At 39.8% G+C, this 15,696-nt stretch overlaps 1 protein-coding gene across 7 annotated transcripts in view; it reads left to right on the forward strand.

Moving 5' to 3' along the window:
• Positions 1-15,696, forward strand: part of LRRC31 (leucine rich repeat containing 31) — an 84,326-nt gene that overhangs the window by 6,298 nt on the left and 62,332 nt on the right. For 6 of the 7 annotated variants that reach the window (XM_029616529.1, XM_029616522.1, XM_029616526.1 and 3 more), the window contains exons 3-4: positions 7,049-7,189; positions 10,289-10,456. The exons of the other annotated variant lie outside the window; for it this stretch is intronic. In XM_029616529.1, the coding sequence (XP_029472389.1) occupies positions 7,049-7,189; positions 10,289-10,456 (309 nt within the window). The remainder of the gene's footprint in view (positions 1-7,048; positions 7,190-10,288; positions 10,457-15,696) is intronic. 7 annotated transcript variants of the gene reach the window in all.

The following is a 15,696-nucleotide window of genomic DNA, read 5'->3' on the forward strand; positions in this document are numbered from 1 at the left end:
ATTAACCCCTTCAAAAAAATGAAGCAGATTTGTGAAGCAGAACTTCCCTTGGGTAAATCCGTGCTGGCTGTGTCCCATTAAATCATGTCTTCCTATATGCTCTGCGATTTTATTCTTTATAATAGATCCCATGATTTTTTCCTGGCACTGAAGTCAGGCTTGCCGGTCTTTAGTTTCCCAGATCACCTCTGGAGTCCTTTTTTATATATCAGAGTTACAATGGCCACCTTCCAGTCTTCTGGTACAATGAATGATTTTAATAACCGGTTAGAAATTACTTGTAATAGGTCTGAAATTTCATTTTTTAGTTCCTTCAAAACCCTGGGATGTATACCATCCAGTCTAGGTCATTTAGGTTAGTTCATCTGAATCATCACCATTGAAAACCGTCTGCGGAATGGGTATCTCCCCATCATCCTCATCAGTAAACACCAAAGCAGATAATTTAGTCTTTTTGCAATGGCTTTCTTTCCTAAGTGCCCCTTTAACCCCCTCGATCATCTAACATTCCAAATGAGTCCCTCGCAGGCTTCCTGCTTTGGATATATTTTTTAAAATTATGAGGTTTTGAGTCTACAGCCAATTTCTTTTCAAATTCTTTTAGCCTGTGTTATCAATGTTTTTCCATTTAACTTGCCAATGCAAATGCCTTTTCCTATTTTCTTCGGATGGATCATTCCAATTTTAAGGAAGATCTTATGGCTAAAATAACCTTTCATCTCACCTTTTAACCATACTGGCGATTGTTTGTTTGGTTTTCCTTACACCTTTTTTTTTTTTTTTTAAATTAATGCTTTATTAATTTTTTTACAAAGTATTACAAACATACTTCGAATAAGGAAAAAGAAAAAGCATACAATGGACATTTCACATCAGGATAATGTACATGATCAAGAGAGAATTTAAATCAATTTACATGCATTTATGTGAGGAATAAACAATAAGTTGAGGCTGAAACTAATGGGAGTAGTCATTTAGGAAAGAGCGTTAAACTCCAAAAAGAAATTGGCTTAACGTTTTATGCCAGCTATACTATCCTGATTGTCTTATTTATGTGGGTTCTGGACCAAATGGACTGACAGTAGTTCTAGCATACAGAAATGATTTTAATTGCTCTACCAGAGTGAAAACAAAATTCTCATCTTTTAACATTATATGCCAATGCTAGAACCTGGGGTCTCAGTTCTATAAACTCTTTCCATCTAATCTGAGTGGGTCTGGATAGGTCAGGAAATATTTTAATCATTTGACAATAGAATTCAATGTTTTGGTTCAAAAAGAAACCTTTCATGACCCTACTAATGTCCCTTTCAGTTACAAAGGACACTAGACGAGTACCCCTATCCATAACTTCTGTGTCTGAACTTTCAAACAATTGTGTTAAATTGTCCATAATTCCCATCCAGGCTCCATCAGATTTTCTCATAGATTTCATGAGAAAAAAAGCCTTTTTAATTATCGGAAGCTGTGTCTCTTCAAATTTTAGGCATTCAATCATAAATCTCTTCAATGTAGATTGAACTCCTTCACCCAGCATTCTGGGGAAGTTAAGAAATCTTAAATTTAAATGTCTGGATTGATTTTCCAACATTTCCAATATCTTGGAATACATTCCAATGTCCTTGATGATTTTAATATTCACAGCTTGAATTTGACTCGACGCTTGTTCTACAGTTATCATTTCCTAGGTCTTTAATTTGGGCTCCAAGGTTCTGGTTCACTGATTGTAATTCTGTTTCAAACTTCTGGTATTTTGTATCACAGTCAGTAACTAACTGTCCCAGACTGGTTACCAGGTCCCACAACTTGTCTAGTGTAATGACGGTTGGTTTGGGGGGCAATTGCAACTTCTCCCCTACTCGAACCATCGCTAGACCTGTAGCCTCCGGTCTCTGTAGCTCCATGATCCTGCGTTCCTCCTCAGCGGGTTCTAATGGGGATATAGCTGGTACAATTCCCTCCATTATCCGCTTCTCCGTTGTCCCCAACAGGCTTGAGGAGAGCTGCATAACTAGTGATAATTCTCCTCCCTGGTGTCCCCCTCCCGTCGGGACAATGATGTCATTGAACTGTGCCGAGTCATGGAGGTTGGCCCGTGTTGCCGGGGCCAGCAGAGGTCAACAGTCCAGGGGGCTAAGCGTGGTTTTTCCAGGTAGACTCGAAGCTCCCCCTTCGAACTCTACAGCGGGGAATTGCTCCCCCATGCTCTCCGGCATTGAGGCAGCAAAAGCTGTTATCTTCTTCTGGACCAAAGGTAGGGCGGGTTCGGGAAGATAAACCGGCAGTTTACCTTTCCTTTTTACAGGCATTATTGATTCAAGAAACAGAACGATCAGAAGAGCAGCTTTACAAGCAGCCTCTCACACCACCATCTTGGCCCTCATGAGTCTCTTCCACCTTTTTTAATGCATGGAATACATCTGTACTGCACTTCTAAGATGGTATATTTTAACATTGTCCAACAAATTATGGCTATAACCCTCAATTTAATATATCCAGAAAAAACAAAACTTTTTATTGAGGAAAAACTGCAAAAAGCAGAATACCAAATTTTAAATACCCTTAAAAAAAAAAACCCACGGGAATCAGTATCAGAAATCTTCAGTGCTGCAATCTCATGGGCTCTTGCCAGCAAAGGGCTACAACCCCTCTCCTGTATAGGCACTTATTATCACGTCATCTACCTCTTCCCGTTCCACTATTTTTTCTTTTTACTTGTACAAAACTACTCTACTTTTTCCCATTACACACACCCTTTTAAAATACCATTTCATATCACATTATATGACTTATCTTTTTCTGCTGTCACCATCTTCGCTATTGCTTGTTTATTGCCCGCCCGACATTGGCAATGTTTCGGCGTGAAACTCATGCCTGCTTCAGGGGCACTCTACACAATATTCTACAAAAGAAAAGATTTCTATTATTTTATAAAGATAACCACTTAACCGACCATTACAACGGAACTCACAGTTCAGCCAGACCCAGCTTCTTACAGCATTTCTCTCAAGTGACAAGATGGCCTTTAAAAGAGGGACTAACATCAAGGACCAAGTGGTACAATCATATTTCAGGGATAGAAGGCAGAAAGAGGGAGTTGGAAGTAGGACGCTTCCCATGTAATTCATGTGTGATGTGTTCATTAGCTTATTCAAACATCAATTTACCTTTTTTTTTGAAAAATTACACACCAACAAAAAGAACAACTTGTATGTCAAAAAATGTAGCCTATGTAATTTGGTGCCCTTGTGGGTTGTTATACGTAGGGAAGAACACTGTTACTGAAGACGCGCTTAATTGAACATAAAAGCGCTTTGAAATGTATTAAGTTGGAGGCACCACTAGTACAACATTGTGTAGATAAAGCCTATCCTTTTGAGAGTTTGTGCTGTACTGTCCTGGAAAGTATGGAACAGGATGAACGAGGAGGGAATCTAAATTTACGCTTGTCACAGCGTGAACAGAAATGGATTTTTAAGTTAGACACGGTAGCCCCAGAGGGGCTAAACAAGGAAGTTGATTGGTCCGTGTATATGTAGGTGGGAGTTGATTGGACACTCCTTTCTTCCGTGACAGACGTATATATTAGACTTCCGGAGAGAAAATAGGTGAGCGTCTGAGCGCCATCTTTTCACTTGAGAGAAATGCTGTAAGAAGCTGGGTCTGGCTAAACTGTGAGTTCCGTTGTAATGGTCGGTTAAGTGGTTATCTTTATAAAATAATAGAAATCTTTTCTTTTGTAGAATATTGTGTAGAGTGCCCCTGAAGCAGGCATGAGTTTCACGCCGAAACATTGCCAATGTCGGGCGGGCAATAAACAAGCAACAACGAAGATGGTGACAGCAGAAAAGATAAGTCATATAATGTGATATGAAATGGTATTTTAAAAGGGTGTGTGTAATGGGAAAAAGTAGAGTAGTTTTGTACAAGTAAAAAGAAAAAATAGTGGAACGGGAAGAGGTAGATGACGTGATAATAAGTGCCTATACAGGAGAGGGGTTGTAGCCCTTTGCTGGCAAGAGCCCATGAGATTGCAGCACTGAAGATTTCTGATACTGATTCCCGTGGGGTTTTTTTTTTTTTAAGGGTATTTAAATTTGGTATTCTGCTTTTTGCAGTTTTTCCTCAATAAAAAGTTTTTTGGTTTTTTTCTGGATATTTTTACATTGTCCATGCCTGTTGTACACTCTTAACCTTTGTAGCTGCTCCTTTCAGTTTTTTTCTAACTATTTTTCTAATTTTCTCAAAGTTTCCATTTTGAAAGTTTTATGCTAGATCTGTGAATCTAGTTATTGTCTCCCTTCCAGTTATTAATTCAAATTTGATCATGTTATGATCACTACTGTCAAGCAGCCTCACCACCTTTAACACTCTCAGCAAGTCCTGAGCTCCACTAAGAATTAGGTTCCTGAACAAATTGCTTCATAAAGTTGTCCATCCAGGAACTTTAACTCTCTAGTATGTCCTGATGTTACATTTACCCAGTCAATATTGGGGTAATTGAAATCTGGCATTATTACTGCACTACCAATTTAGTATGCTCCTATCACTATACTCTTCTCCGACACACATAGAATCTTTATGAGTAGAAATTCCAGTGTGCTTTTAGTCTCCTGCAGGATCCTTATCTTGTTGGACTCTATGCCACCCCAGACATCAAGCCCCTCCCCCCCCCCCCCCCCCCCCCCCCCGCACCATTGCTCCTCCCTATCTCTTCAGCCACCAGCATTCAGCCACTATCATTTCGATATAATTTGTACCCGGGTATGGTACTATCGCACTCTGTGATATGCCAGTTAAGTAAATCTTATCATTCACTGCTATACACACTAACTCTATTTTACTACTTAACTTTTGGAATTGGCATACAGACATTTTAAAGTGTGTGTATTTATATTCTGGTTTTCAGTTGACAGGGATAAATTGGAATCTTTTAGCTCAGGTGAGGTTTTAATTATAGGCACTTGGACTACTTCTTTTATTATTGAAACGTCTCTGTTGACATGCCTTAACTCTAATGCTTCATTAGTATTCTTCAAAGATACTTCCGTCTGAACCACGCACTGCTGAGCAACTGTCAGCTTTTCCCTTTATTCTAGTTTAAAAGCTGCTCTATCTCCTTTTTTAATGTTTGTACCAGCATCCTATTTCCATCCTGGTTAAGGTAGAGCCCATCCCTTCGGAAAAGACTCCCCCCGTTCCCCAGTTCCTTACAAAACTGAATCTCTCTTATCCACTAATTAAGACTCCGGAGCTCTGCCTGCCTTTGGGGACCTGCACGTGGAACCGGGAGCATTTCAGAGAATGCTACCCTGGAGGCTCTGGATTTCAGCTTTCTACCTAAAAGTTTGGCTTCCACAACCTTCCTTTCATATTTTTCTATGTTGTTGGTGCCCACATGTACCACAATTGCCGGCTCCTCCCCAGCGATCTGAAATCATATCTAGGTAACACATGAGGTCCACCTCCTTCGCACCAAGCAGGCAGGTTACCAGGCAATCCTCATGCCCACCAGCCACCCAGTTATCTAGATTCCTAATAATTGAATCACCAACTATGATGATTGACCTAACCCTTCCCTCCTGGGCAGTAGTCCTGGGAGAACCTGCCTTAGTGTGAGAGGATAATGCATCACCTGACGAGCAGGCCCTTGCTACAGCATCATTTCCTGCTGCAGCAGGCTAATGCTTTCTGACCAGGAGACCTTCCTTCTCCGAGGCAGCACCCGGGGTTGCCAGACTGGAGTTGGGACGGCTACTATGTCTCTGAATGTCTCATCTATAAACCTCTCCTACCTCAGCTCCTCCAGGACTGCCACTCTAGCCTCCAGAGATTGGACTTGTTCTCTGAGAACCAGGAGGTCTTTGCAGTTGGTGCACACATACAACCTCTCACTGGAGGGTAAAAAAATCATACATGTGATGTTTGATGCAGAAGACTGGAAGGCCTCTTCTCTTGCTGTGGGATTGCTGCCTTCATCTTTTGTTAAGTTCCTAGTTAGGTTTAGGTTGCTAAGGGTGTAGGAATGTATAAATATGAGTCCTTTAAATTTATTGGTATATTCACTTTTAATCTGGTAGTGACCTGCAACGGGATAATTAAACTCTTGATAAAGCCAGGGGCAATCCTGTGTGTTAGGTAAAAGGCTGATTTTAAATGTGAAAGTGTCTCCTGCCTATAAATCAAAAAATGAGCTAGGGGTGGGTGGCCAACACACACAGACTTAAGCTTTTTCCTATCTTTTGGCTAGGTGGTGTTTTTTTAATAACAAGTATACACTAAAAAATATTTCCCAATAGTTTATCTCTCCCGAAAACTTTTTAAATTATAACATTTCCCAACGTAATACAGATTCTTTCCCTCTCAGTGCTCCCTACTGATATGGGGCTACTGAGCTCTTCCCCTGCAATATATCTTGCATTTCTACAGGCAAGCTAGTACAAAACAATCCCTTTTTGATTTACACTTCAGTGTTAGTATCCTGAGAGGGACTCACAGCTATTCTGTTCAAGAAATGTTAGCACCTATTCAAATCATCCAACAGCTAGTGTACACCTTTTAAAGGGCAGGTAGTAATTGTCAAGATTTTTACGTAGGCATACAGAAATGTCAGGCTATTCTCTCAGCTATTGAAGAGAGTAAGAGGAGAGAGAGAGCGATAGAGCGATGAGCGAGCGAGAGAGAGATAGAGAGAGGAGCGCGCGAGAGCGATCGAGGATCGCGCTATTCTCTCAGAGAGAGACTCGAGAGCGAAGAGAGAGATCTATGAAGCGAGTGAGAGAGGTAGAGATAGAGCTATCTCCTATCTGCTCGAGATATTCTCTCTCTCTCGACATCTCTCACTGCTCCTCTCTCTCGCGTCTCTATCTAGTCTCTCTCTCTCTCTCTCTCTCTCTCTCTCTCTAGCAAGATGATCCTCTCCTCTGAGTGCTCCCATTGGATTTATTTCTAGCGAGAGCCTCAGATGTACAGTAATGTCTTATTTTACAGGATCAGATATTTTTTTCATGTTTAATATTAATTAGAATGTTTGGATATTTTTGTACAGGGGAGTCTGAGCTTCCTGGTCCTGAGACAGCTGACTGGAGGAAAGTGAAACAGTTCTGTCAGAAACTTGGGAAGAAGCCTAACAGCAAAAGCATGAATTTAAATAATTGTGGGTTAACAGTGACTGATATAATGGAGCTAGGTATGCCAATGTTATACTTATCTAAAGTGTTTTTTAGGGGGAAAGCCTGAAAATAAACTTTCGGGTTTATTTTTGGAGAGTTCCACATCTTAACATTCTTATTTAAATGCTTAGTAAACAGGCTCCTAAGTGTAAGAGATCCTCATCCTTGATTTTTCTCTGGGTTTTCTTATTGGTTTGCTGAGCATCTCAGCCCTTCTTTAGCAAGAGAAATAGTTATAGATATCACATCTTGATCTTAAAGCCAGAATAATGCATTAAGAAAGCGCTTCAAATAGGCTAAATTGCTGAGGCCCCAGTCATTTACTCGGCATTTTTAATGTCTCAACCTTGTGCCCAAAAAGTGAAAACATTAAAATATATGGAGAAAATGAAACCCTAAAAGATAGTGATGGTGGTAGTGGTTTTACTTTTTCCCTGGTGATGGCTGATGAAAGAGATGTGAACATTGCATGATGGAAGGATTGGTCATCATGGCTGATGGATGCTTTGACTCACAGGAATTTCTTTTCCACGATATATAGATGAGGGACAGGGATAAATCAGATCTGAATTGTGTGCTCTTTATAGTTTCTGTAGATGCCTAGAAACTACTGTTATCAAATCAGCAAGCATCTTCCTCCTCAGCTTATCAAGCTATTCCATAACTATAATTAGCATTAATTTTACCTTTATTGTTCCATCTCATACTGTCCAGCATCCAGAAAGAACTTTGGAGCCTCCCTAAGCCAAAAGGCTCTTTGGCCTGGATCAAAAGTGAGCTCTGAGCAGAGTACCATCTTTTCTTGATTAATATTGTACAGGGGTGGTAGTAGCAAAAGGGAAGTTAATACCCTACCACCTGAGTTCACTGGGGAAATGATTGCAATATAACTTTGGCCGAAGCAGGAAGATTAAACCTCCTGTTAAATTGTAAAAAAAAAAACCAAACAAACACCAAGCAAACTGAAAAGGTATGTTTGTGAAGGACTGGAAAGTTGGTCTCCACCCTTGCATGGTTAATGCAGGGTTTGCAGAAACCATCCAAGCAATACAAATGTACAACCAGTTCCTTTTTTTTTTTTTTTTAAAGGTTTCTTGCTTTAGCAGGTCATTGTAAGTTCAAGGCTTCATCACGTTTAGTGCTATAGGAATGATAAATAGTGGTAGATTAAATCCATCACTGTGCAGAGAGAACAGGTCTGCTGCAGGCCTCATGCCACCTGGCACCTACCCCGGCTCACAGGCACCAGAGGGGCAGATGTGTCAGGGCTGAGAGGAAGCTCTTAGAGATGCACCTACAAAAGGCACTTTCATGACGTGTTCTGTTTATGGATTAGTTCATTTGCAGAGTATTCTCAGGGGGATGATTGTGGCCTGTGGTGGTGACTGCTAACCAGATGCTCAGCAGGTGCTAGCATGCTACTATCTTACTCGTACAGTATTTAGTTATGTTCAGGGTCCCCTGGATGGCCAAACTTCCTGACACCTACCAGTAATCCCAGCCACCAGGCTGCAGAAGGGAGTCAATACTGCTTCAGTCTGCAGAGATGAGGAGGTGAGACTATGTGGAATAGCGGAGGCTTTGGGTGGAGGAGAGAGAGATTGAGGAAGAGTCTGGAAAATGGAAGAATATAGCATCCCTTCTCCACCCCCCTAAAGATATAAAGAAAAAAAATAGACTAAGCCCAATCTTATCTATCCCATCCAACTCGCTCCCCCCCCCCCCCCCCCAAAAATGAATAAAGCATAAAGAACCAGAATAAATAAAACAATGTATTACAATAACAAATCCTTGTTTTCTTCTAGGTAAAGTAGTGTGGTTGCTATGTTTAGTCCATTTGAATATTTAGAATTAAACATCAATAAAACAAAATATTCTGGCTGGTGTCCAAGTTTTCAAAATGTTTGTTCTATCATTGGTTTTCTTGCTAATATTCTTTGCAAATTAAGGGGGGTCTGTTTATTCCCATTCTGTGCCTATTGGGGGGGAAAATGCTTAGTAAATAGGGCCCTATTGCTCCCAGAATGCATTAGTATAACAGCTTTGAGTATTATCTTGCTTCTTCATGGAAATAAAGATCAACAAACAATGTAACACTACCTTTTTTATTGGACTAAAGGTATCACTTGATTAACTTTTTGGGAGCTAATGTATATGTCATTGTTTGTTCTGATCTATTTGTTTCGATCTGATGAAAGAATTATAGCTTCCAAAAACTAGTCAACAATGGTCTTTAGCCAATAAAAGATTTACATTATATTTAGGGACCTCTGTTTTTAGTGTTTGCTTTTATTTTTCCTGGGAATTTCAATATTATATTAAAAAAAAAAAAAAAAAAAAAAATCGGTGGAAAATGACTCTTCTACTGATTTTTCTCCTATTTGTTATAAAGTCATTTCTCCACTGATTTTTGTTGTTGTAACATTGAAATTTCCAGGAAAAATAAAAACTGAAAATGAAGATCCCTACTTACATATTATTATTTATTTGTTTGACCTTTTATTTCCATGCACTGAAGTGGAATAATATGGCAGCCATTCAGTCCTTTATCTTGTTTCTTTAAAATTGTCATAGTAGATCTTTTTTTTTTTTTTTTTTAATGAAACCTTGCAGCATTGGTTACCAGGACTGGACCCACCAGGCCTTCATCTAACAATACTCTTCTGAGAGCAAAGCTATAATTTTAATAAATCTATTTGAGTAGCAACATTCCAAAGCATATGTAATTCCAGTTACTGTTACCCTTTATGCACATTTGTCAATAAACTTAAATGAGCTTTTAACAAACTTCAATCTAAGATTTATTTTAAGAATATCACCAGTCTTGCTGCTAATATCATTACATATAGCATTGTTGTGAAAATACTAAGGGAAAAATTTACCTAGGGCCTATACTATTCACTTTAGCTGTGAAAAAAGGGACCATACCAAAGAATATAATGGCTATGTAAATTGCCTGATTTTATTGCCTTATAAATGCTATAGTGTTAGCAAATTACTGGATCTATTTCTAACACTCAAATCTGAACATGACACGCACAGGTTACACATTTATACTTCTTAGAACAGTGATAGGTGTATGTTGCATTTCCTTGGTTATTTCTTTGTTTTCCTAGTTGCTTTGCTACCACTTCTGCCAGATGTGGAAGAACTGGATGTTTCTTGGAATGATTTTATTGGCGGCACTCTGAGACCCCTAACCCTTGAACTCCATCGTGTTAGCCAATTAAAAATCCTCAGACTTAGTAACTGCAGACTGACAGCGGATGACACTGATGCTTTAGGTAAGAATACTTCCAGAATTTTCATCTGTGATGTAAAAAGGCATTTTAAGGACTTTAAAGTTTCTCCTAGAGTCCATACCAATCCAGATGTGACCGTATCTATAGAAAGTAGTAATTGCTGCAGAATAGCAAAATACATTTGATAGTACGGCCCTGGGGCTTGCTGCCATGTGGAGAGAGCCAGGCTTGACTTCTGAGTTTAGGTCTTTTGTTCCTCAGCTGGCTGGGAGATACTGTGAAAGTGGCATTTACAGCTTCTGAGAAGGGAGGGAGTGAAAAGCCATTGTGCAAGGGTAATGCTAAATGGATGGACTTGGGTCCCCACAGGTACAGAATTCTGGAAGGAGCCCTGGCTGAGGACTGTTACAGCAATGAATGGGCCAAGTAAGCTGGGATATGGATGTATTTAAAAAAAAAAAAAAAAAAAAAGGAACATCTGAGAGAGATACTTAGGTAGTTACGCATAAAGGCTTATGGTACCATAGGTTAAAGAAGGCTGGTTGTGATTGAGGTGGAAGCCCAAAGAGGTAGGAGGAAATTACTGGGCTAAATATGATATATAGTAAAAATGTGGTGGTCTCCTATACTGTGAGAATACTAGAAATAATAACTGGTTTCTCACATCTGTCCAAACAGTGGTATAAAAGTGTCTTGAAAACTGATGTGCAGGGCAGATTGTTTCATTGGGTTATAATTTTAAAGCTGCAGTATTAGCTCAGTTGTTCAGAATATCAGCTTGCCTGTTTGGTAGCCACGTCTTACTACCCTGATAAATACATTTTTAAACATAAGAAATATATTTTAGCATTCATATAGCACTTCAGAACAGTTTCTGGCTGCAGGGGGAGAGAGCATATGGCCAGCGTGGACTTAGCCGTTTAACAGCTGAAAGGCAGCGGCGTGCAGGAAGCGGAGTGCGGTGGTGACGGCATATGCCCTCTCCCCCTGCAGCCAGAAACTGTCTCTGTACTCAGCCAGGTAAGGCTAGCTCAGGTAAGTTTAGAAAAAAATAATATATACAGAGAAGGAGAGTTTTTGGTGTAGGGTTTCCTTTTTTCCTTGGTCTCTGTGCTTGGTGCGCCGTTCCAACATTCGTCCTGCTCTGTGGGATGTTAAAGGACATGGGCAGCCTGGCGGGTTGAGCAGCCTCTGTAGGCTAGGCCTCGCTCTAAGGCCTTTTCACTGTGCGCCGCATGGTAGGCCTCTGTGGCTTTTTGTGTGCTTTGTCTATTTGTTAGGCTGCCCTCTTCAGGACTGCCAGTTCGGCTCTTGTGTCCAGGTTGGGTGTCCAGTTTTTGGGCGCATAGTTGGGCCTCTTATGTGTCCAAGTTAAGCAGCGCCTTAGTGGCCATCCTGCTTATCCGTGCGCACAGGTTGGGAGTTTTGCTATGTGCCTACGTTTTTTGCAGTGCTTATCAATGCCCAGGTTTAGGACGCCTAGAATTTTTGGGTACCTAAAAAAATCAAAAACAGTCACTGCTTAACATACTGTCGGCCTAATGGCGCCTATATTAAGGCATCTCAGCCTGGAGTGCCCGCTAACTTGTGCCAACGCTGTTTGGAGGCTCAAGGAAAATTATCTTCCTCTGATTTCACTAATCATGGCTTTTCCCAGCTGGATGTGGGACTGGGTAAAGACGCATCAAGTTGGGCACCTGATATTGGAATTTCCCTAACTGGTTCATCAGCAGGGGAAAGTAGCTCAGTGGGTATGCCTCAGGTACCTTCTGGTTTTGGCATGGATCCTTTAACATTTTCATGGGTATAATTTTTCCAGGGATTGCAGTTCTCAGCCCCGTCCAATGCTCCTAGGGCACAGTCACATGGATCTACTGTTAAGTGCCGGAGTACACAGAGGTCAGCAGTGGGTCTGCCCGATAGGGATCCGAATGGCACGGATGATGAGGCCGTTCCCGACTCTCCTAGAGATGGTTTTCAGGGGTGATGAGTCAGATGAACTGAATGAAATTACTGTGAACCTGGAAGATGTAGTAGGCCAGAATGACAAACTAAAGAGTAGCAAATCATCTGGACCAGATGGTATGCATCCTAGGGTAATGAAGGAACTCAAAAATGAAATTTCTGATCTATTAGTTAAAATTTGTAACCTATCATTAAAATCATCCACTGTACCTGAAGACTGGAGAGTGGCCAATGTAACCCTAATATTTAAAAAAGGCTCCAGGGGTGATTCGGGTAACTATAGACCAGTGAGCCTGACTTCAGTGCTGGGAAAAATAGTGGAAACTATTCTCAAGATCAGAATCGTAGAGCATATAGAAAGACATGGTTTAATGGAACACAGTCAACATGGATTTACCCAAGGGAAGTCTTGCTTGACAAATCTGCTTCATTTTTTTGTAAGGGTTAATAAACGTGGATAAAGGTGAACCGATAGATGTAGTGTATTTGGATTTTCAGAAGGCGTTTGACAAAGTCCCTAATGAAAGGCTTCTAAGAAAACTAAAAAGTCATGGGATAGGAGGTGATGTCCTTTCGTGGATTACAAACTGGTTAAAAGACAGGAAACAGTAGGATTAAATGGTCAATTTTCTCAGTGGAAAAGGGTAAACAGTGGAGTACCTCAGAGATATATATATATATATATATATATATATATATATATATATATATATATATATATATATATATATATATATATATATACACGACGAGTGAGGTTATCAAATTTGCGGACAATACAAAATTATTCAGAGTAGTTTAAATAACAAGCAGATGGTGATATATTACAGGAGGACCTTGCAAAACTGGAAGATTAGGCATCCAAGTGGCAGATGAAATTTAATGTGGACAAGTGCAAGGTGTTGCATATAGGAAAAAAAATAACCCTTGCTATAGTTACACAATGTTAGGTTCCATATTAGGAGCTACCACAGAGGGGAAAAAGATCTAGACATCATAATGGATAATATGTTTAAAATCATTTGCTCAGTGTGCTGCAGTAGTCAAAAAAGCAAACAATGTTAGGAATTATTATGAAGGGAATGGTTAATAAAACGGAAAATGTCATAATGCTTCTATATCGCTCCATGGTGAGACCGCACCTGGAATACTGTATACAATTCTGGTTGCCACATCTCAAAAAAGGTATAGTTGCAATGGAGAAGGGCAACCAAAATGATAAAGGAGATGGAACAGTTCCCCTATGAGGAAAGGCTGAAGAGGTTAGGGCTGTTCAGCTTGGAGAAGAGACGCTTGAGGGGGGATATGATAGCGGCCTTTAAGATCATGAGAGGTCTTGAATGAGTAGATGTGACTCGGTTATTTACACTTTCGAATAATAGAAGGATTAGGGGGCATTCCATGAAGTTAGCAAGTAGCACATTTAAGACTAATCGGAGAAAATTCTTTTTCACTCAATGCACAATAAAGCTCTGGAATTTGTTGCCAGAGGATGTGGATAGTGCAGTTAGTGTAGCTGGGTTCAAAAAAGGTTTGGATAAGTTCTTGGAGGAGAAGTCCATTAACGGCTATTAATCAAGTTTACTTAGGGAATAGCCACTGCTGTTAATTGCATCAGTAGCATGGGATCTTCTTAGTGTTTGGGTACTTGCCAGTTTCTTGTGGCCTGGTTTGGCCTCTGTTGGAAACAGGGTGCTGGGCTTGATGGACCCTTGGTCTGACCCAGCATGGCAATTTCTTATGTTCTCCTATAGGGCAGTCAGCAATTGTTCATTGTAAGGCCTTTTCTTGATCTCTGTTGGTGAACAAGAAATGCTTGATTGAAGGATGGTGTAACTCTTTTATCAACCAGATAGCTAATTATAGCACAGAAATTAAAGCTTCCCCTCTTTATTGTGAATATTAACAATCTTCTGTTGCACACTATACAGGAGAAGTGACCAGTAGTCTTTCTTTTCTGAAAAAAAAATCCACTAAGGCTACATGAACTTATCTGATGTTTTTTCACCTGTCTTATTGTGGAATCATTCTTTCAGTGTATTGTCACTGCTATCCTTCTAGGATGAATTGATGCTATGTTTAGCATGCCTGAGAACAGCTGTGGATGGCAAACTCGGGTCCTCAAGTGATGCAAATGTGTCTGGTTTTCAGGTTTTCCCACAAGGAATAGTCATGAGATCTGTGTGGCGTATATTTGATCCGAGAACTGGGGCTATTTGTATAACTTCTCTATGTTGAAAATTAGTCTTGTTTGGTGTACTTCAGAGTTTGCCCTCCCTGATGCTGAGCATGTGAACAAGTTAATTAAGAAAAATCATGTGCTTAGTGACATAATATACAAAATTATAGGCATTTATCCTATTGAATTGCAGCCCAGAACGTCTCATAGTTCCTCCCATTGTAAATGGAAGGTGGACAGAAGTTACTCTTTGTGTTACCAGTCATGTATTTACCCTAAGGGTGGGGATTACTGCACGGTGGAATACTGCTAACTGCCTTTCTATAAATACCTAACTCCTTTTCAAAGGAGAAACAACTTTTAAAGAAACTGTTTTTTATTTGAAAGCAGTGTAGAGATTTTTAAATAACAAAAATAAAATGCTGATGTGAAGTTGAGCTTGAGAAAGGCAAGAAATTTACCACATAAATTGCACTTTGCTAAATAATCAACATGAAGTAAAACCTTTCTCGACAGATAGCTGTAGTATATCAGAATAGATTAAGTGATTCTTGTTAAATTATGTTTGGGGATGCAAATAAACATTCTTCATATGCCATATTCAGCCTGCAAAGGGTAGTAGTTCTGTTTTTATCCCAGGAACAAGTTTTTTAAGCGGCATCTGGCTTTAGAGCAGAGCTTTCCAAACCTGTCCTGGAGAGACCCCACAGCCAGTTGGGTTTTCAGGATATCCACAATCAATATGCATGAGGTAGATTTGCATATACTGAGTTTCCATGATATGCAAATGTATCTTATTCATATTCATTGTGGATATCCTGAAAACCTACTATGGAACTCATCCATGAATGAAGCGAAAGAGAAAATCCAGCAGTGGTTAAAAATATAGTAATATGGCTAACTCCTTTTTTTTTTTTACCTCTATAGATTAATACCTATTTTTGGACATCTATGAATAAAACTTTGTCTAGCGGTGTGTTTGATTAGAAAATCTGACTGAATTCATATATTTGTAACACTGGTGGTTGAGCATGAGAAATTTTATCAGAAAATTATGCACACACCTATTGTAAATGTGTTGCAGTTAAGGATTTGAAGTAAAGGCTTCATGATGCATGCATAACCACTATACAAGGAA

This window comes from Rhinatrema bivittatum, chromosome 9 (genome assembly GCF_901001135.1).
Source record: "Rhinatrema bivittatum chromosome 9, aRhiBiv1.1, whole genome shotgun sequence".
In the NCBI taxonomy this organism is placed as follows: domain Eukaryota; kingdom Metazoa; phylum Chordata; class Amphibia; order Gymnophiona; family Rhinatrematidae; genus Rhinatrema; species Rhinatrema bivittatum.